Source organism: Magnolia sinica, chromosome 5, assembly GCF_029962835.1.
Source record: "Magnolia sinica isolate HGM2019 chromosome 5, MsV1, whole genome shotgun sequence".
Classification (NCBI taxonomy): domain Eukaryota; kingdom Viridiplantae; phylum Streptophyta; class Magnoliopsida; order Magnoliales; family Magnoliaceae; genus Magnolia; species Magnolia sinica.
This window is the reverse complement of record NC_080577.1, coordinates 24,446,250-24,468,442: the sequence shown is the minus strand read 5'-3', so window position 1 is coordinate 24,468,442 and position 22,193 is coordinate 24,446,250. Positions and strand designations below refer to the sequence as shown.

Genomic DNA, 22,193 nt, shown 5'->3' with positions numbered 1-22,193 from the left:
CTAAAACAACAAAATTTGCTCTTAAAAATAAAAAGCCAAGACTCAAAATTAAAATAGATATTTAAACGATAAAAAAATAAACAAAACAAAATAACAATTCCAATTCTAGTTGTACTCAGATTTGAAAATCAAGTTTAGTTGATTTCTAACAACATGGCAGATGAAATTATCTGATCGGTTACACATGAATATGGATATTTTTGGATAAAGTTACATGTGCATTTTGGATATTTTTGTGTGGTGTGATTGGTTTTTACAGTGTGGCCCACCTAATGATTGCATCCATCAGAAAGTTCTATTCATCTGGCTTTTCTAGTGGGGTGCATTTGTCAGATGAGTTGGATGTCATACTAGTGCCTGCCCTTTGAGAAGGAATAAATAAAAATAAAAAAAATAAAAATAAAAAGACACTATTTTGGAAATTACAACCCACAGAAAGCACCGCTCAGCAATTTCGTATACGTATAATGGAGGCACTATAAAAATTCTGAATTAAGAAATTTGCGACAAAAACCTTTAATTTAAAGAAATAATGCAAATCAAACCTATTAAATCCGTCACAGGCACGTGACATGCACGTGTTTTATGGATTTTGCTATTTATATTGGACTTCTAACAGTTTGAAATAGAAACGATAATAACATTGGAGTCTCTGGACAAGCATATATTATATATATAGTCACTATATAGCAACAACACCTTATTTCAATGGCTGAGATGCTTTGTTTCAAGAATCATAGTACAAGGAGTTGGGAAGCTTGAAGGTTCTCTTGGCATTGGGAAGGCCAAGCAAGCTGCTCCATTGATCCCCAACGATTCCCCAGATGCGGTATCCATTGTTTATCAACATCTTCCTTTGCTCCGTTTTGTATTTTTGCACTCCTTTGTTACTGTCCTCGGCCCCCCTGTAGACGTGTCTCAAAACGTTAATATGGGATTGGTTGAACAATCCTAACCTTTGATTCCATTCGTGGACACTTGTTCACGGAAATAGGACAGTAAGATACTTTCATTTTTAACCGTCCAATAGTATCCACCAATCCAATGGTCAAATAAACAAATGAACCTATATATATATATATATAGAGAGAGAGAGAGAGAGAGAGAGAGTCATGCTCACCTGTCATGCTCACCTACGGACCTATGAATGTGCGCACTTTTGCACACATATTATGGGTGTCTAATCCGAATAATACATTGATACGGAATCCCATAATACTTCATTGGACAAATTTTCACCCCGATCTAAAATTACGGTGGGCTATAGCAAAGAGAAATGCAAATCTTTGGAGGAAACTGTTTTCATTTTTTATGCCCCATAAACATTTGGGTCAAAGTAAAAATTGGGCATGGGTTTTCATGAGGTGCTGGTTCACATGGACCATTTATTTTTTGGAGTCACATCACGTATGATGAGTTTTCAAAAAAGTTTACACGAGTGAACTGGTAGCCAGCTTAGCATCCTATATATATATATATGTGTGTGTGTGTGTGTGTGTGTGTGTGTGTGTGTGTGTGAAATGGTTCTATGGAGTGGAGCTCATGGGAACTTCCCATGAGGTCGAGCTGTGTGGGCCCTACCATGATGCGTGTTGAACATCAATCCCATTAGTCAGATGCACCATTCAATGGTGGGTCTTGAGCTTAAAAATCAACACAATCGGTGACTTTTGTGGGCCAAACTACATAAAAAAGTTGAGAGGGGTTACCCTCCCATTAAAACATTCATAATCATTTGTTAGGCTCACTGAGATGTGGTTCACAAATCCAGCCCATCCATTTGTGTCCCAATTGGATGAGGGGTAAGACCAAGTTTCAGACGCATTCAAATTTTAGGTGGGCCTCACCAAGTGCTTGTATATGTTTTTAGGAATATCTTCACATTATTTTAGATGATATGGACCACCTGAGTTCCGTATACAGCTGACTTTTGGGATATCCCATAATTTAAAGGGGACCCATCAAATGCACGGTGTTGATGTTCAACACGCATCACAGTGGAGCCCACACAGCTTGACCTCATGGGAAGTTCCCATGAGCTCGACCGCATAGAACCATTTCCATACATATATATATATATATATATATATATATATAGAGAGAGAGAGAGAGAGAGAGAGAGAGAGAGAGAGAGAGAGAGAAGTTCCCGTAAGCTCCACCGCATAGAACCATTTCCATATATACATAGAGAGAGAGATGAGCGTAATAAATATAGATAAATAGAGAGAGAGAGAGAGAGAGAGAGAGAGAGAGAGAGAGAGAGAGATTCCGTTGTAGTAATGGCCATACGCTACGTAGAATTAAGAAGAGAAAAAGGAAATGAAAATGAAACGGAACCATAAAAGGAGGAATACGAACCGTAAGATGAGACCGGTCCAACTGTAATATCCTTCTTTGACAAGGTTATTGACGGTGGCATCTCTCAAGCATTCGCCACGAGATGAGATTAAGAAGATTTTGAGACCTCTTCTTTTGATTTCATTATAGAGGCGGAGTGTATGGTCAAGAACTGGTGCTTTCCCTTTTCTCATCCATTCTTCCAACGATGTTTTATTCAATATCTCTCCTCTACATATACACACATAATTCAAAAGAAAAAGAAAATAAAACAAAACAAACAAAATGATATGCATGTTTATGACTTAATTAAAATGGAGAATGATCAAGTCAGTTTAAATGTATGGTAATTACTGTAAGTTCATGTTGCCTGGTGCGAGTGCCCATCTTGATTTGTGAATTAGTGACAATCGACCCATCCATTGAATGATGGCTCCCAAAATCTAGCCTAATCAAATAACTCAATTGGGCTACATCAAAGAGAACAATGGGAAATGCTAGGAAGGGAACAGTCATAAGGAGTCATTTGGCAACATGGATTTAGCGGTATTTGATGGTAATACAGCTAGGCACGGGACGACTCCACTCAGTAAATTTAACTTGTCCGACTCGTTCAGATCGGACTTGATCCAAACCGAGTGGGTGAGTCGATCCTAATTGAGTTGACTTCATGCAATCCGAATTCAAACCGAGTCAAGTTCGAGTCACCTAGTAACTTGACTCGACCTAACCCAAAATCTAACTTGGTACTTACTCAACTCGATCTGCAACTCGACTCGTACATATATATTTAAAAAAACTCAAATATGACGTTTCACATCTGAGATTTTATATAGTTGATGGGAATTGGTTGCAATTATGCTAAGTGAATTTATATTTTGAGTTGCGATTTCAGCCCATAGATACCTACTGCACCCGACCCGACTCGGTATTTGTGACTGGATCGGACTCAGTCCAGATTAGTGCAGGCCAAACCTAGACTCAGATTGGGTCAGGCATGATAGACTCGGTACCGAGCCAGGTCGAGTTTGGGTCAGGCATATTTCAAAACCGGATCAAGTCAGGTCAGCCCAAACTCGGTCCAACTCAACTCGATGCCAGTTCTAGATGGTAATACCAAAAGTGTCATGTTTGGTAGGATGTGTTACTTTTTCATATATGTCAAAAGGAACGCAGGTTCCACCTTTTTTCTTTGTATATGTGAGAAGGAACACAAACCGCCTCTTTTTTGTATATGCCATCGTATCCAATCATCAAGTGCCCCTAGCAAAATAAAAGGAGACATTGAAACTAAGCCGGAGTTAAAACTTGTGTAGGCCACGACAAGTGAAATTTAGGTTTTAAGTGCCTCCATGTGGTGTCCCACCAAGTGTTCATAGTATCACTGCCGTTACATGTATCGCTAATTGGGGATACAATATATATATATTCATATCATCGATACCAATGTTGATACTTGGAAATGTATAGGTGACTAAGGAAAACAGAGGAAACATAAAGAAATGATGAAAATTCTCAAGGAAAATAATGTAGGACGTGACACAGATATATTCCTAGTATGATTGGACCAAAAGAAGGTCAAATAAAAGCATAAGTAATCTATCATATTCGGGCCCATTCCCATGTACGACATGATGAAATTAGGCCCTAAGCGTGTCCGGTTCGAAAAAATTTATTTCAAAGAGGGTGGAATTTTCGTTTGAAGCGTGAAGTGTAGATCGACTGTAACTTTTGACTCGGGTATTGTTATGGGATGCGCAACCAATCAATCTTTACTGTAATAGGCCATTGGGGATCAACCAACCCACAAAATGGGTGGCATTCATCCGTTTTGTGAAAAAATGCATGCTTCCAATTCAAAATTGGGATTTTAGGAAAATTTTACTATTTTTAGTTATTTCTATTTTTCATATTTCTTATTTTTAAAGTCTTAGATTTTCATCTTTTAAAAAAAAAAAAATACTTATAATTATGATAGGGCTCCTCCAGGAAGTTTATCTAGAATTTTTATTTTTGAAAAATTAGGCTTTAGTTGGGTTTTATTATTTTGAGTAATTTTTATTAGGGTTAGAATTTTGCTATTTTTAGTAATTATGAATTAGGATTTTATTTTTCTTTATTATTAGTGTAATTGAGAAATCATGGACATTACACTTTATTGAGTAATAAAAATTTTGAATTTCCTTTTTTCTTGTGGATTTAAGAATAACCTTGTGGAGTCAAGGTTTTGCACAGTTGAGGTAGATGGTGATCTTCCACATCACACGCTTCCCTTCATCAGTTGGTACCAAAGTGAGGCTTTTCCTTGGCTCAATGACATATAACCAAGGTTCGTGGGAATTATACTTTGACGGTGATAGTATTTGAGGTGGCACAGTAGAAAAATTTACGAGCCAGAATATAGGCAGTGATTAACTGTTTGATGAAAGATATATGATAGACCCACGTTCATAATAATAAGCAACAGGAGATTGGCGATAAAGCTCACAGTTATCATATTCATGGCATGACATGATGATAAATCGCAGGCCACCACCCGATAATTGTGAATCACATGCCACCACTTTGATCGTGAAGAAATTATTGTACACGCCAAAGGAGGAGATAGATTTACAGCGACACAATATATTTTGAATGAGGTGCTCTGTGAACCAAAGGGTCTATGATCTGATAAGAGATAACATGAATAGTAAGAACCTCGTGTTGAAAACTATGATGGAAAAGTTGCAATTGAAGACAGAAAAATACTTATCTCCATACACAATTGGATGGATTAAAGAGGTGAGAAAAATAAAGATAACTAAGCAATATTGTATTCCCTTCTCCATTGGTAAATGCTATAAGGATGAAGTAATGTATGACATAGTTAACACGGAAGCTTGTCACATGTTACTTGGTCAACCATGATAGTATCATGTTGACGCTACACATAAAGATTGAAAAAACATATTTTGTTGGGGATTTGTGCTACGGAATCACACAGATCTAGATCTAGGATAGCAATCCAATAACGTCAAGCAATCACATGAGAACACAAAGTTTTAACGTAGAAAACTCATACGGGAAAAAAACTACGGCACAAAGCGATAAATTCCACTATGAAAGCATCAATTACAAAGAGAGAGGACTTACTCGATTCGAACAACCTCGAATCTCACCTTTGCTACACCCTTTAATAACCCTAAAACCCTTTAGAATACCTTTAAGAAGCCGTAGAAATTATTTCTCATATCTTAGAAAAGTCCTACGGACACCTACTTATAGTTTAATCAACTTCCCTTTCGCACCCTTGCGAAAACCGACTCAAATTTTCGCAGTCCGCATTAAATCTGGAAACGAAACTGCGTAACCTCGATTAGTCGAGCAGACTGCTCGACCAATCGAGGGACCCCTACGACCGGTCAAGCTATCTCCACGACTGGTCGAGTGGCCTAGACACCAAAAATTGAGCTTGCTGGACTTTGAGTCGAGCAGGCCACAACCGATCGTGCAGCTCCCTCGACTGGTCGTGCCAGTCCGTCGACCAGTCGAGCATATCAAAAAACGTTAGATTTAAGACATCTGACAACAATCTCCACCATGTCTTCAATCTTTAACCGTGTAAATTTTTTACCTCTTTTGTTATTTCTGCATTGCATCATAGCTTCAATCAATGCTTCTCGTGCACACTTCGTCCTTCTTTTATGCCATCGTCAAGCCCAGAGAAGTTACACATAACTTCAACTTCTCTGCAGGAACGATCTAGGAGAGCATGTCTGCCAGATCTGAATCCGCATGCCCAACCACATTTGCTCCTGTCTTCTCAAAAGAAAAGACGTAGTCTTCTTACCATCTCATCGCTACCCAATATTGCTTGCCGGGGTACTTGCTCACAACACTGATAGCCTGTGAAATAACTGGTCTAATACAGACCATGGCATACACTGCCAACCGCATTCGAATAAGGCTCATGAGATATCCTGCTTTTCCTCAACTATTTTGGGACATGTCATGAGGAAAACTTGAGGAGAGACGCGTATGGAACGCTCTCCGGCTTTACATGGTCCATCACCTCCTTAATCAATACCTATCCAAAGTATTCTGCCTGAGATAACCAAAGTTTACTCCTCTTTCAGTCTCAACGCCGAGAACCATCTTTGCAACCCCTCGATCCTTCATCCTGATTGTCCCACTTAACCGAGTCTTCAGCACATTGATTTCAGACATGTCATAATTGGCGATCTACATGTCATTAATTCCTAACTCACCATGAAGAAATCAAACCACACCTAGGCAACAAGTCAAACCACAACCTCCTGCAAAGTCTTTTCTCAGCCCCTTCGAACTGTTCCGATTGCTTCATGTAGATCTACTCTTCACTTTCCCTTGCAGAAGTTCAGACTCCACATCCATCCTTCCAGCTCAAGATCACATTGGCCAACCAGCGCCAATCACGGATCTAATAGACACCTGTTATGCTATCGGCACGAATATCTCTGAGAAGCCGATCCCTTCTCTCTAAGCATAACCCTTAGTTACCAACCTCGCCCTGTATCTATGTTGTATCCTCCTAAAGATCCACTTGCATCTAACCGCTCTCCGGCCCACTAGAAGCTCCACCCGCTCCCATATGTCAGTCTGGTACAACGAATCTATCACATAACCTATAGTCACCCTTCACTTCTCAGCACCAGGCTCACCTAGAGCCATCTGAATAGAAGATGAATCCCCTATGATATTGGAGTCGTCCATATACCACGCCGAAGCGATCATGCCATGTGATTCTTCGCGCAGGTGGCTGCTCCACCTGCTCTATATCCCTGTCCGCGCATCTCAGCCTTCCTGCCCTACCCGCTCATGTGGCCATGCCCAACATGTCACACATGTGCAGAGGTGGAATCCGCTACATCCACTGCAGCTCCACCTTTTAAAGTGCTCTCAATCAACTTATACAAGTTACCGAGTCGTTGCGCTTTCATAATTACTCATGCCCCCTTAGATACCTTAAGAGCACCATCAATAGTTGTGTACTTGCATCCTTTTGCCTCAAGTACACCATGAGAAATTAGATTCTGCTCCAAATCAGGAACGTGCCTGACATCAATCAAAGTACGCTCCACCCCATCAAACATCTTGATGCGCACTGAACCAACAGTCACAACATTACAGGCAATGTCATTGCCCATAAATACCTATCCACCATCGCACTCTCTGTAGCTGGTGAACTAACTCTGATGAGGAGTTATGTGAAAAGACGCTCTTGTGTCTAGCATCCACTCATCCTTATGATTATCGTATGGCCGCTTGATCGTAGACACAGACAAAATATTACCATCACATTCACTCGATCCATCTGACGTGGCAGTATTGGCCTCACTGTACGAAGCCTCGGAATCTTCTCTCTTAGATTTAGGATTTTCACAATCCTTCTTCACAGTCCTTCCATCCCACAGTTCCAGCACTTTTACCTTTCCTTTGCCCTTTCCCCTGGATTTGGATCTAGAACCTAAAGAACCTGTACCTTATTTAGAATTTCTCCCCCTTGTAAGCAGTGCCTCAGAAGATATCCCCATATCGACATTAAGCTTTCTCATAGCCTTCCCTTGAAGGGCCGAGATAACGGTGTCGACACTCAAGGTTTTATTCGTGGAGCACATTGTGTCCTTGAACGACTCATAAGACACTAGGAGAGAATTCAGCAACATACATGCTTGTTCTTCATCTTTCATCACTTCCTTCATATCCAGCAATTTAGAAATTAATTTGTTAAAGTTACTGATATGAGCCTCCAGATCTTCACCCTCTGTCATCTTGAAGTTATACCACTGCCGCTTCAAGTGTAGGCGATTTTCAAAAGATTTTTTCGCATAAACATCCTCGAACTTCGCCCATAACTTAGCCACAGTTTTCTCCCTCATGACGTTGTAGAGAACCTCATCCGTGAGACATAAACGGATCAATGATAAAGCCTTCTTATCAAGAGTATTCCAATCATCATCAGTCATAGTAAACTTCCGCTCTTCAAGAGCACCATCTTCGCCTTGCTTAATTAAGGAACTGATTATCTTGATCTTCCATAACTCAAAATTATTTTTCCCTGAGCACTTCTCAATCTCATACCTAGTACTTGCCATTATTACTAATCCTGCAGATTCAGATCTGTGCCCCAACAATTGCTCTGATACCACTTGTTAGGGCTTTATGCTGCAGAATCACACAGATCTAGATCTAAGATAGCAATCTAATAATGTCAAGCAATCACATGAGAACACAAAGTTTTAACGTGAAAAACCTTACGGGAAAAAAAAATCACGGCACAAAGCGACAAAATTCCACTATGAAAGCATTAATTACAAAGAGAGAGGACTTACCCGATTCGAACAACCTCGAATCTCACCATTGCTACACCCTTTGATAACCCTAGAACCATTTAGAATACCTTTAGGAAGCCTTAGAAATTATTTCTCATATCCTAAAAAAGCCCTAAGGACACCTACTTATAGTTTAGGCAACTTCCCTTTCGCACCCTTACGAAAACCGACTCAAATTTTCGCAGTCCGCATCAAATCCGGAAACGAAATTGCATAACCTCGACTGATCGAGAAGAATACTCGACCGGTCGAGGGACCCTGACGACCAGTCAAGCGGCCCGGACACCAAAAACTGAGCTTGCTGGACTTTGAGTCGAGCGGGCTACGACCGGTCGTGTCAGTCCCTCAACCGGTCGAGCATATCAAAAAACGTCAGATTTAAGACATCTGACAACATATTTGCATTTGTTAAAGATAGTAGAAAGATTATCATCACCCTTATCAGAACAGATAACTAACACAAGACTTATAAAGTGGAGGAGCGGTCTCTCATAACTATACCATATTTTGTCAAAAAAATCTGAGATGGGAGAGATTAGTGCATTGGTTGTATAGGAAAAAGAAGTAGAATCCATGGACATCCTAAAGAAATTGAAACTGATATTATATGAGTCCAATAGAATTATGCCCGATGAACTTCCCGACGAATTGCTCCCAATGCGGGATATTGGTCTTTCTTAGGTGGAATTTGCCTTCAACGACATACAGAATTGATCCACCGGTAAGTCCTTATTCGAGGTTGTGTATGATTATGTTCCCAAACATACACTTGACCTGGTCCCTTTGCCTAAGTTATCGATTAGGAGTGTTGCAGCATAAAATATGACGAACCAAATCACAACATTGTATGTCAATGTCCAGAAAAGGCTATCGGATTCTAATGTCAAATACAAGGAAGAGGTTTATAAATGTCGATGCCATAAGGTGTTTGAAGTGGGTGATAATGAACTAGTTCATCTACACATTGAGAGATTTTCGATTGGGATGTATAATAAGTTGATGAATAAGAAATAAGTTATATTTCGATCTTCTGAAAAATCAATAATAAAACCTATATTATTGTTGATCTTCCCAAGGGCATAGAGATCTTATAAACATTTAATGTAGTAGACATGTATGAGCGTCATGAACCAAGTCCATTAAATAATTCAAGGACGAGTTTTTTTCAAGCGGAGGGGTCTGATGTAAGACGTGGTATAAATGCATTCTTATCATGGCTAGACCAAAAGAAGACCAAATGGAAGTAGAGGTAATCTATCATATCCATGCCCGTTCATACGTATGACATGATGTAATCAAGCCCCAAGCGCGTCCAGTTCGAAGAAATTCATTCTGAATAGGGAGAAATTGTCGTTAGAAGTGTGAACCGTAAATCAGCCATAACTTTTGATCTGGGTATCGTTATGGGACACACAACCTATCAATCTTTATTGTAATAGGCCATCTGGAGTTAACTAACCTACAAAATGGGTCATGTTTGTCCAATTCGCAAGAAAACACATGCTTCTAGTTCAAAATTAAGATTTTAGAAAATAATAATAATAATAATAATTGTCTGTAATTCTGATTTTTGTACTATTTTTTATTTTAGAGTTTTAGATTTCCATATTTTTTAGAAATTACTTGTAATTGTGTTGGGACTACTCCAGTAAGATTTATCTAGACTTTTTATTTTTGGTAAATTAGGCTTTAGATGAGTTTTACTATTTTGAGTAGAGCTGTACATGAACCGAGTTAGCTCGATTAGCTCGCTCAAATTGACTCGAAAAAGCTCGATTCAACTCGATTCAAAACTAAGTTCGAGTCGAGTTGATTTGATTTGGTTGATGTTGCTGACCAAGTGTTTGATGAAATGACTCAACAAAGTGTCAGCTGGTGGTGAGGAAGGTATGGATATGAAACAAATACCCTTGTATCTTGATTTTGATGTTGCCTACTAAGTGTTTGATGAAACACATGTGAACTTCTGTTATTGTTTTACATACCGTGTGAAATTGAAGGTGCACTCCATGTGTTTGAGAAAATGCCGCAAGGCTTGATCTTGGCTCGAAATCGGCTCAAACTGGCCCGAGCTACTAACCAAATCGAGCCGAGCTTGCTATTCAGGCTCGAGGACCGAGCCGAGTCGAGCTATACCAAGCTCGACTGGATTCGACTCATGTACAACTCTAATTTTGAGTAACTTCTATTAAGATTAGCACTTTTCTATTTTTGGTAATTATGAATTAGGGTTTTATTTTTTAATTAGCGATGTAATTGAGAAAACATAGATATTACACATTATTGATTAATAAAATTTTCAATATTTCCTTTTTGCTTGTGTATTCAAGAATAATCTTGTGGATTCAAGATTTTGCACACTAGAGGTAGATGGTAATCTTCGAGAAATACTAAAATACACTTATTTACATATTTATGAAATAGATAATTGCAAAATAATGCGTACAAAATAAGTGACTCTTTAATTGGTGTTGTAAAACATGTAATGCTAACTTTTAAAAAATAATAATAATAAATAAATAAAATTAAAGAAACATGAAGAAAATGGTAAAAAATTTCAATGATACTTCAAAATATGATAAAATACACATATTTGCATATTTAAAAATCAAATAATACTAAAAAGATGTATATTTGTATATTTGAGAATTAAATAATAAGTTTTCCTTTAATGGAGCTTGAAAGCATGTATTGTTGATGGGAAAACATTAGGGAAGCATGGCAAAAATGGTGGATCCATCAATCCATCCATGCACGTACATACATACAGCAACACATTCATGATCCATCCATCCATGCGTGCATGTGCGCACCCACACACAAATCCATCCATCTCACCAACAATCCGTCCATGCATACATACGTACATTGGCGATATCAATATGTTGGGCCTATTGCAATGTCCATCTGAAATCCGCTTAGGTTCATGTATATCTATTAAGATATTATATAAATTTATACAGATCTACATATAGATATACTATGAATAATATATGAGTAGATTCATTTTTATCTATTAAGATCATATATAAATTTATACATATAGATATATGTAGATTCATCATACACTAGACATAGCTATACATACTATGAATAATATATGAGTATATTCATGTATATCTATTAAGATCTCATATAAATTTATACAGATCTACCACCTCTTTTATATATGCTTGTCATTCTAGATTAAATAAATATAGTACAATTTGTACCGTATAGTCTCTTATGGAGGAATGTGATATCAGAGCCAGATTTTTACCCCTTCGTCCCTTAATGTGCATATGTATCCTACACTCTAACATAGTGCTATGTGATTTTCATGGCACGTCCACAATGGGAATCACATCATGACTGGCAGGGGAAGCTAAGTATTTGGTCCCTTCAACTACCATTGGTTGACCATCTGCCACCCACAAAATACAGAGGTGGATCCCATCATCCACCGATGAGATAGAAATGGTGCACAAAATCTATTCTCATGGCCCACAGATCAATGGCCACACATCACAAATCAGGAAGCTACACAACAACCTTAGAAAAATTAACAACACAAACATACATTTATCTACATAGGATTCTCTACAGAGTAAAGAGATTGAATTACCCATAATTATGGTTCTTGAAGTATGGTCTTGTTGACAAAAGTGTATCATCGATGTCAAAAATCCACGCATCCTTACCATCGCCAGTCAACTGAAAGGTGTTGCTGAGGTAGATGCTGCACTCCTCCACAGCCCGCTCGCTGTCCGCCTTGTACTGCGTCGATGTCATGTATTTTCCGATGTAGTTGACGCATTCATCAGGCACTACATCAAAATCTCTAATGTTGTTTAGCTCCACATTAATCCTCCAACTCTCACAGTAATTCTTCAAGTTAATTCCAACCCCATTTTTCCATTTTGGACTCAAGATATTCCAGTCTCCTGCAACCAATGAAAAAATGGCAGTGATGGTTACAAGCAAAAGCAATGTGGTTGTTGTGGACATTTTGTTCTTGCTTGGCAGTAAAGGCGTGGGGGATGTGAGGAGGAGAGAGTGGTGGATCTGAGGTTGAGTCTTATGGGATTCTGGGGTTTTTGAGGGGGTGCTTGATTGATGGGGATGATAGATGGGCACATGGGTGGTGGGCCAGGTTGCATTATCGTGCTTTGAGTAATCACATGGTTTTACTATTGGTGTTGGAAAAGTTCTATAGTCCAACCGGTAGTACCTTAATAAACAGTCCACCAAGTAAATAACTTCCAATGTATTGTTCTTGTGTGAAATCCAGCTCTTCCAATAGGTTGGTCCTATCATTAGGATCACATTCGAAAAAAATAAGTCCTATATACTTATTAAGTGGGCCACAACATAGAAAACAATTTCTAGCCATTGATATATATATAAAAAAATACAAATGAGTTGCAATCAACGTGTGGATGTGGCTGATTATTGATTAAGGTGATCGTCATGATGTGGAAAACCTATTGGACGGGTTACATGTCACACAAACATGAAATTTTGTATGATATCCACTAGGTGGTCAGTAATTCATGGTACAACCGGTTGGACTTCAGAAATTCTCTTTTAATATTGGACTTGAGAACTTCTCTTTCGAAACGGGCGCGGAGGATGGGGTGTTGCCAACATTACCCCCAGAGGTGGTGTGTCGATGTGTTGGGCGCTGTGGGGCCCAATGTGATGTATTTTTTATATCCACTCCGTCCATCCATTTTGAAAACTTTTTTTAGGAAACCAATAAAAACATTAAGTAAATATGACCCTCAAGTGGACCACACCATAAGAAAGTTGTAATCGAACGATCACCATTAAAAACTTCTTGAGGGCCACACAAGTTTTTTATAAGAATGATATTTGTATTTTCATTTCATCCAGATGTTAATGACCTTTTCAACAGGTTGGATGACCAATAAAAATTACGGTGGGCCCTAGAAATGTTTCAACGGTGGGTATCATTATCTCCACTTTTTCTTGTGGTGTGATCCACTTGAGATTCGAATCCACTTCATTTTTTGTCATATTCCCGGAATTGAGATGGAAAAATGGATGGACGTCGTGGATATAAAACAAATACATCACGTTGGGCCTCACAGTGTCCAACATATCGACACATCACCGCTTGGGGTTGGTGTTGGCAACCCCGCCTAATCCGCGTCCAATGTTCTAGCATCCTGTGTGCGTCTAATACCATTTAGTGAACAATGTCCACTCTGCGTGCGTCTAATACCATTTAGTGAACAATGTCCACTCTGCGTCAACCATGTAATAGACGAGTGGTTAGCATGTCGTCAATCCAAACCGATCAGCTAATTTCCCATCTCAGCATAGGTCAAATATCTAAATTTCATGCGAATTTGGTTGTTTCTGGCCATTTAACCTGTGGAAGCTTTCATGATTGGTTGGTCTAGGCTTTAGCGACGGCTGTTTGATAGGAGGTGATGGAACTGATGGTTGTAAACTTCCATTGGGTGTGATTTTTTGGCAGTAGCCGATCGGATATGTGTTCTGTAAATGGGACGGTCCGGATCCATCATAACTAAAGTGAACCAATCAGTGATTCCTTGGGTTGGTACCGTTTACTAAATGGTGGAGGAGGCCCATATGATCCTGGTCTAAAGTAATTTGCAATTATAATTTTTGTCAAGCGCTCTATCCTACAAAGGGCCCCACACGGAAACCAAGGTATTTTGTTTTGACAATGGAACTTTTGTCTCTCTCCAATCTAAGGTTGGAAACGGGCCGTATTGGTGGGTGGTCCCAGGCCTATTTGGATCGAGAGTCCACAAGAAAAAAAAAAAATGGACGGTAAAAAAAGAGTCACCAACAATCTATACAAGAGATGAATGTGTATGACGCCTGATCAGTGGACCATCCCCAAATTCCGGCCAAATCATGTTCATGGGGTGGTCTACCTGATGAACGTCATAGATCTCACATACGTGTGGCACATGGACCGCGACTAACATCTTAATTGCACTTGTTTGATTTGAGGTTCGTTAGCTCCACGCGCTCCTCCTCATGCACCCACATTTGCCAACATCATGCATGCCTAAGTCATCCGATGATCCGTGCCGTACATCAGGTGGGACTCATCATCTAAATCATCTAGTAGAAGACCCAGGTTGTTTTGCTATTAGATCATCTCTATTTGGAAAAGATTTCCAACTGTTTTAGGTGCCCATTCATTCGTATATGCATGGCCTACCTGATACTTAAACAGAGACACTGGGTCCGACTTGATACTCAGCTCGGATTCCTACACACGTGCTGGATGGCTGCGTGTGAAGGGGTGTATGTGGGCCTCCCGAAACTACTACAATAAATGTCCGGTGCAGTGGGTTGCATGATGTTAGCCTCCAGCAGCGTTTGGATTGATGAGTAGGCGTGGGAAGAGTATATGATAGTGATGATGAGTAGTAAGTCTCATAGCTTGTTATTTGATGGTGGGAGCTCTTTCGTGCCACCATATCTTTTATTGTAAACGTGGCACATGCATCTGATGATCCAGACCAAGCATCCTGTAGTCTCCACCGCTGATTTTCCACTAGTCAAAATTTGCTTTTGTCAGACTATCATAACCGTCTTAAAAATGGACCTTGTATCAATGGATTCAAACCATTCCTGACTTTTGCCTTTGAGTGTCCCAACAATTAAAGGGTCAGAATTTTCCAAAGAGTGTGATTGGAGTATGGCTGATTCACTACTTGATTCATCAAGTGGATGGCTCCAATCTAATCCAAGTATGCCATGAGTGCAGAAATGACATGGAGACAGCGTGCATCCTAATGCACCGGATCTGTTCCTATAAATGCTCTGCCTATAAATAATAGGGCTGTCACTGGATCTGTTTCTAGCTCGCCCTATTTAAAATTCAGATTCTTTGGGCGCAAGTCCAGCCCATCAAGACCCCTAATAAATAATAAACGACCACGGAGAAAACCAGCTATTCTAAGCTGACAACTAGGGCTGTAAGTTGGGCGGGTTGAACCTGACTAATCCTAATCCGTGACCGACCCAGCATTAGGTTGGTGTCACACTCCAAATTCAGAAACCGGGTTCACAAAATTCTCAATCATCAAATCTGATACCGACAACCTCTGTAGTACTCCATTCTCCGCTCTCAGCGCTCATACACTAGGTTCTGATCCTAAGATCCTATAAGGAGGATTTTCCAATGTACGTTTATCTCGTAAGAAGCATAACCATAAGTTTACCCAAATCACAAAGGCAATAACATCATCACATATCCACTATTATAAACATTTGAATAGAGTGCGGAAAGGAAAATATGCATATATCAAAAATCAAAGCTCTAGAAGACAGCTATATGCTCCAAGCTCAACGCTGTTGCGACCTAATGCCACATGCACGCATCTATCATACATGAACTTTATAAAAAGCTTAGAGGGTAGTGTAAGTGTGTGCACAAGGTAAGTGCCAAGTATATACATAATAGAGTAAGCGGAAATACTAACAATCCATAAATCGTACAATATCAGAGTAATGTGGAAACATGCTGGTAAGTCCATAAATACCATCAGCCTTATCTAAGTTATGCGATGCAAAAACATAATAAGCCAATATCATATACTAAGGAAACAATGTAGATCAGTTGTGCAATGCGGAGACGTAATAAGCCAAATATCAGATACCGAGTCCACGAATTCCGTTAACCTTAATCAGGTTATGTAATACAGTAGCACAGTAAACCAAATGTTATGTGCTGAGAATGTAATGCAATATGTAATGCGAATGAAATAACCTAGCTAGAGTGTGAAGTCGGGATAATAGTATGTGGTATCGCAAGCTATTGGGTCCATCACAAGATACTTCTATCCAAAATAGTCTCATACCTAAATTTAGATAGTCAGACTCAATGTGGTAAACTCCTGACCTTAGGTTAGTCGCACGCCCCAACCGAAATCATAGTCATTACGAAGGTACACAACATTTAATTGCGTACTAAGAGCCCGAGTGGATAGTGAATGAATGAATGAAAAAAATGCTAAGTATGCAACTCGTACTCAATAAGTTCACGTATCCGTATTGTACATCTCTAGGATCATCACCGGAGTCTACTACACTCTACACGCGATCGCCACCCACTGGACGCGCAACCATGCAAGTGGAAGAGACCTCACTATTCGTCTAGCCAGTAATCAGTCAATATCTACCCGGCACGTCAATAGCGGACTCATTTACGAGCTGCCTGTAACACCCCGTGTTTTCAGGACCCAAGTATATAACTCATTCCCCAAAAACCCGAGTGTTAGCTTATAAAATCCAGTGTAAATTTGAACCCTTTGTCATTAATAAGAGTTAACAGCAACGAAGCTAGAATAAACCATGCATTAAATAAGAACATTCCAACCATAATGAAATTCCAAATGTAGCGCCCATACAGGACTTCTACAATCTCAAATAACAAGGTTCAGGTAAGCAAAAATATGAGTCCCTCGACTAGTGGTGGGGGATCGATGTGGGCCGTAGGGACCCCGCTTAGTTCCTTAGCTATCCAACCTGCTCTAGCAACTCAGCGAACAGCATCGACTCACTCTATACCTGCATCAACTATTACGGTTTGAAAGCGTCAATGGCTATCGCAGTGAGGAGCACCCTCTAAGATTACGCACTCATCGTTCATAATCCAACATAGATTACAAGCCATGAAATTAGATACACTAAACAGGGCATTTCATAGTGTAGACACTCACCTAGGCAAACATCTTAAGAAGGCTAAAGACAATCTGGGAATCATGATTAAAACTTTAACCTTAATCTCAGCTTAAACCTAAACCTAACCTAAAACCCTGACCCAAACCTCAAATTTCTAATCCGCAACCTGAAGCCCCAATCCAAACCATTCAATCCACATACAAACCCTGCCTATGCCCTATACCCTGACCAGACCCCTTTTACCCAAACCTAAGTCCACCTATTTGAACCCCAAAACCCCAAAAGGGGATTATCGGATGAACCAGTGCATCAAACAAGCCCACACACTTGAGCCCGGACCGAACCCTTATCGGGCAGTAGTCAAACTACCGACGGCGGTAGTTTGACTGCTGCCGGCGGTACTTGGAATGCCGCCGTTTACGGCCCGAGTGTAAAGCTCTGGGGACAGTTGCCCCAGCATCCGAAAGTCAATTTTTCTAAGAAATTACCCCTCCATCCGAGCTTATTTACCATTTTACCAATCCCAATAGCCAATGAGAGAGCGCCACGTAGCATTCCTCTCTCCTCAACTAACCATAACTTGCCACCTCACCTTTTACCCCTCTTAAATCCTACAATTACCATAAGACCATTGGAGAAGACTATAAATAACCCTCTCGACCTCACATTGCATCCATCCACTTCTCATTTTCTAAGCTTAAGTGAGGAGGAGAGGGAGAGAGAGAGGAAGAGAGTGAGAGTGAGGAGGAGAGGGAGAGAGAGAGAGGAAAAGAGTGAGAGTGAGGAGGAGCTCCCAAGCCTCCAAGTCCAGATTTTTTAGCTATCCCCTTAGTCTACTCCCTACCTTCCTAACCATCCCAATCTCCAAGTCTACCCCGGACTGATCATGGCTCAGTCCATGTCTTAGCCTACTCAAGATCAAGCGAAATATCCATTTATTTTGCATACAAGCATTCATCATGACATCTATTCCCTTCTTAACCCCCCTGCTTCTTTAGATCTCTAGTGAACGTATACTCTGTGACTTGCCGAACATCGGATCCTGTCACATTAGAAATTCCTAGCAATCTAGTCCATTTTTCTTCACCTTTTGGCATAAGCATCATTACATCCACTTTCTAGACGCATTCCTGGACGTATGCTCTGTAGCTTACGGAAATTTTGGATCTTGCTGCATCAGAAATCTGTGTGTGCCTAGTCCTATCCCGACCATAGCATCCATCTCTTAAGATTTTCTTACCACACCAAGTATAGACCGTATATTCGTACGGGCAGAGAGGGTGCCTAACACCTTTTCACTTTATAACCGAGGTCCTTTACTCGGAATCCTGGATCATGGACCAGGAGTCAATCTAAGGTAGGAGAGTCTTCGGATTTCTCTAACCTTACATATTTCGCGGGTTCTAGCCGACTGGTGGATTCTGAGATTAATTGGGTAGTGGCGACCCCAACATCCACAAATCGGTCATATCACCCCCACCAAAACCTAATATATATCAGCGTGGGCGCCGATTTTCAGTATCTACACATAGTCATACTCATATTAAGAAAATCGAACATATCAACAGAATTTCATCATAAGCAAAATATAATGGCAGTCGCAATACAAGGAAACATGTCCAAATAATCAAACAATCAAACATACGATTTCCTATTACACCCTAAATCTCATTATACATGAACTCCGCAAGATGGTTAGAAAATTAATAAGCGAACTTCAGCTCCACCCAGAAATCATGGTACAAGTGGAATTCGCAAGGCGAATAGAAAATCATCCTTTATACCCCCACTTCACCCTGGAAACATATCGTACGTGAACTCCGCAAGATGGCTAGAAAATCGATAAGCGAACTTTAGCTCCACCTGAAAATTATGGTACGACTGAACTCCATAAGATGAAGAGACAATCAACATACAAACTCTAGACCACCCGGAATTATATCGTACGTGAACTCCGCAAGATGGCTAGAAAATCGATAAATGAACTTCAGATCCACCCAGAAATCATGATACGACTGAACACCGCAAGATGGCTAAGAAACAACAAGATGTATAAATATAACCAATAAGCCAGGAAGGGCACCAATGACCCATCCAAGCCACAAGGGCAAATGTGCGATTCAAGCCGTGTGAGGCGAATGTGGACCGCAAGATCATAAGTCCAAGGTAAGTTCCATTCAATTCATCATTCAAGCACAAGTGGTAGCGTATAAATAAATTAATACATATACAATAAAGGACAACATGTTATCATCAAATCATTCATGCATGTTATAACTTAAAAGAAACATTTATCGTCCAACACATGAATTAACTATACAATAAGTTAGCATATTCAATAGTAAAGTAAGTAACTCAGTTAAGGGATCATGACATCATCTATATCTAAATTGATGAGATCAAGTGGAAAGCTCAAAGGGTGAGTCCTCACCGTAGGATGTAAGTCTGCTTCTTCGTAGGGTCTGAAGGTGTGAATTAGCTTGAATCAATTTAACCCATGTTAGAAAATTTCCCAATATACAATAAAAGTATTAACAACTCTATTTAATGATAATTTTTAATCTAAGTAGTTATCTTAAACTTACCTGATTTGACCGATCCGATCTAGTTCCGATTGCTCGCCTTAACTTGAACCAACTCAACCCGAGTCGACTTGATAGGTGCAACAACCACCCATCCTTCTTCACTCTCACCCCATGCTGGAGTGTCCAGCAAGGCCTAGACCAGCCCTAAGTCCACTTGACTCGGCTAGACTCGATTTCAACCGAGTCAACTCAGCAGTGAGTTGACTCAACTACCAACTCTCTCTCTTTTCTTCTTCTTCTTCTTGCTTTTTCTCTCTACTTTTCTTTCTTTTCTTCCTTCTTTCACTCCCAGCTGGGACTTCAGCAAAATCCAACCTGAAAAGGTCCAGGCCCGTCTTGGCCCAGTCAGGTTCGGTTCCAGCAGAGTCAACTCGATTCCGACCAAGTCACAACTTCTCTTTCTCTTTTCTTCCTTTCTTTGCCTTCTTCTCCTGATCTCCTTCTCTCCACTTTCTTCTTCTTCCTTTCAGGTCCGGGAAGGATCCCCGACTCAACCCGTGACCTAACCCGACTCAGATGGGTGCGGCAACACAGCCGCACCACCTTCTCTCTCTGTCTCTCCCGTTCTCTTCGCACCACCTTCTCTCTCTCTCTCTTTCTCCCGTTCTCTTTCTCCCTGTTTCTTCCTTCTTTTCTTTCCGTTTTTCTTCTTCCTTTCTTTCTTTCCTGCTAGATCTCTAACAAGGCTCTAGCCTGAAAATCAGGTGGTGTGGCAATGGCTGCAGCGACAATGGCAGCGGCGACGGTCTCCCTCTCCGCCCCTTCTTCCCCTAATTTCTTGTTCTTCTGCTTCTCTCTTCTCCTCTGATCTTTCTCCTCTTTCTCCTTTTTTTTGACAGGGGAGAGACCCCGACTCGAACCGCAGCTCGACCCAACTCAGTTGGGGCACGGTAAGGGAGAAACGACACTCTCTGTTTCTCTCGTTTCTTTCTATTTTTATTTATTTATTCATTTTATTTTGACAAGGAATGCCCTAAAAGGAAGGGCTGAGATTCACTCAACCGGATGGCTGAGATCTCAGGAGAAATTCTCATGCGGATCGCCAGCGTGGAGGAAAACCGAATTTTTTGATTTTTGGAAAGAAAAGAAACACAAGCAGCTCTCTTGCGCTGGCATTTGTGGTCTCATGAGTGCGACCCATGGCATGATCCAAACATGGTTTTGGTCAGATCCCCGCTACGCACCAGATGGGCGGATCAGATCACTTATACAGGCCATGATGGTGGGTGTCATGCCCCAAACTCGGAAACCAGGCTCACAAAATTCCTAACTGCCGAATCCGGCGCCGACAGCCTCCGTAATGCCCCATTCTCGGATCCCGGCACTCATATGTCAGATTCCAATCCTGGGATCCTATAAGGAGGATTTTTTAACGTACATTTATCTCGTAAGAAGCATAACCACAAGTTTACCCAAATCACAAAGGCAACATCATCATCACATATCTACTAATATAAACATTTGAATACAATGCTGAAAGGGAAATACATATGAAGATATCTAAGGAAACTCCAAAAGCTCCACTGCACCCTCCTGCCTTAGAATCGACCGCATCCTAACATCACCTGTACGCATCTATCATGCATAAGCTTATAGAAAGCTTAGAGGGTGATGTAAGTGTGTGCGCAAGACGAGTGTCAAGTATACTATAAAGCCCATAAATCATACATCATCGGAATAAGCGAAAGTACTGACAAGATCATGAATCATACAATATTAGAGTAAGCAGAAATATACTGGTAAGTCCATGAGTGCTATCAGCCGTACCAAGGCTATGCGATGCAAAACATAACAAGACAATAACAGATGTTGAGGATGCAATGCAATATGCAAATTCCGAGAGCCACGAATACCATCAACCTCATCTAGGCTATATAAGTGCAAAAACATAGTAACCCAAAATGCTAAGTATTGCAGATACAATATAATATGTGGTGTGAATGAAATGACCATGTTGGAATGTGAAGTCGGGATGATAGTACGTAGTATCGCAAGCTACGGAGTCTACCACAAGGGACTTCTATCCAAACCAGTCCCATACCTAAATTTGGATAGTCCGACTCAATGTGGCAAACTCTTGATCTCAGGTTAGTCGCGTGCCCAACCAAAATCCTGGTCATGCGAAGGTACACGTAACAAATAGTTAGCACCACCAACCCGAGTGGATAGTGAATGAATGAATGAATGGATATGCAATTCCGGCTCAATAAGTCTACATATCAGTATGGTTACTCTCTGGGGAAAT

The 22,193-nt window shown here is 40.4% G+C and overlaps 1 protein-coding gene across 1 annotated transcript; it reads right to left on the bottom strand.

Moving 5' to 3' along the window:
- Window positions 1–685: 685 nt before the first annotated feature.
- On the bottom strand, window positions 686–12,773 carry LOC131245792 (acid phosphatase 1). The gene is made up of 3 exons (XM_058245495.1): window positions 12,292–12,773; window positions 2,359–2,568; window positions 686–905 (listed from the first exon to the last, which is right to left on the bottom strand). The coding sequence occupies exons 1-3, from the start codon at window positions 12,672–12,674 to the stop codon at window positions 728–730; spliced, it is 771 nt and encodes a 256-aa protein (XP_058101478.1). The 5' UTR covers window positions 12,675–12,773; the 3' UTR covers window positions 686–727.
- Between the last annotated feature and the right edge of the window lie 9,420 nt (window positions 12,774–22,193).

What these genes read in the sequence shown, in the direction of transcription:
- LOC131245792 (XM_058245495.1), bottom strand. Translation starts at nt 12,674, where the DNA reads ATGTCCACAACAACCACATTGCTTTTGCTTGTAACCATCACTGCCATT. An exon ending in TTCAAGAACCATAATTATGG is followed by an intron (nt 2,569 to 12,291) that starts GTAATTCAATCT and finishes GTGTATATGTAG; the next exon opens with AGGAGAGATATTGAATAAAA. An exon ending in TGGACCGGTCTCATCTTACG is followed by an intron (nt 906 to 2,358) that starts GTTCGTATTCCT and finishes ACACGTCTACAG; the next exon opens with GGGGGCCGAGGACAGTAACA.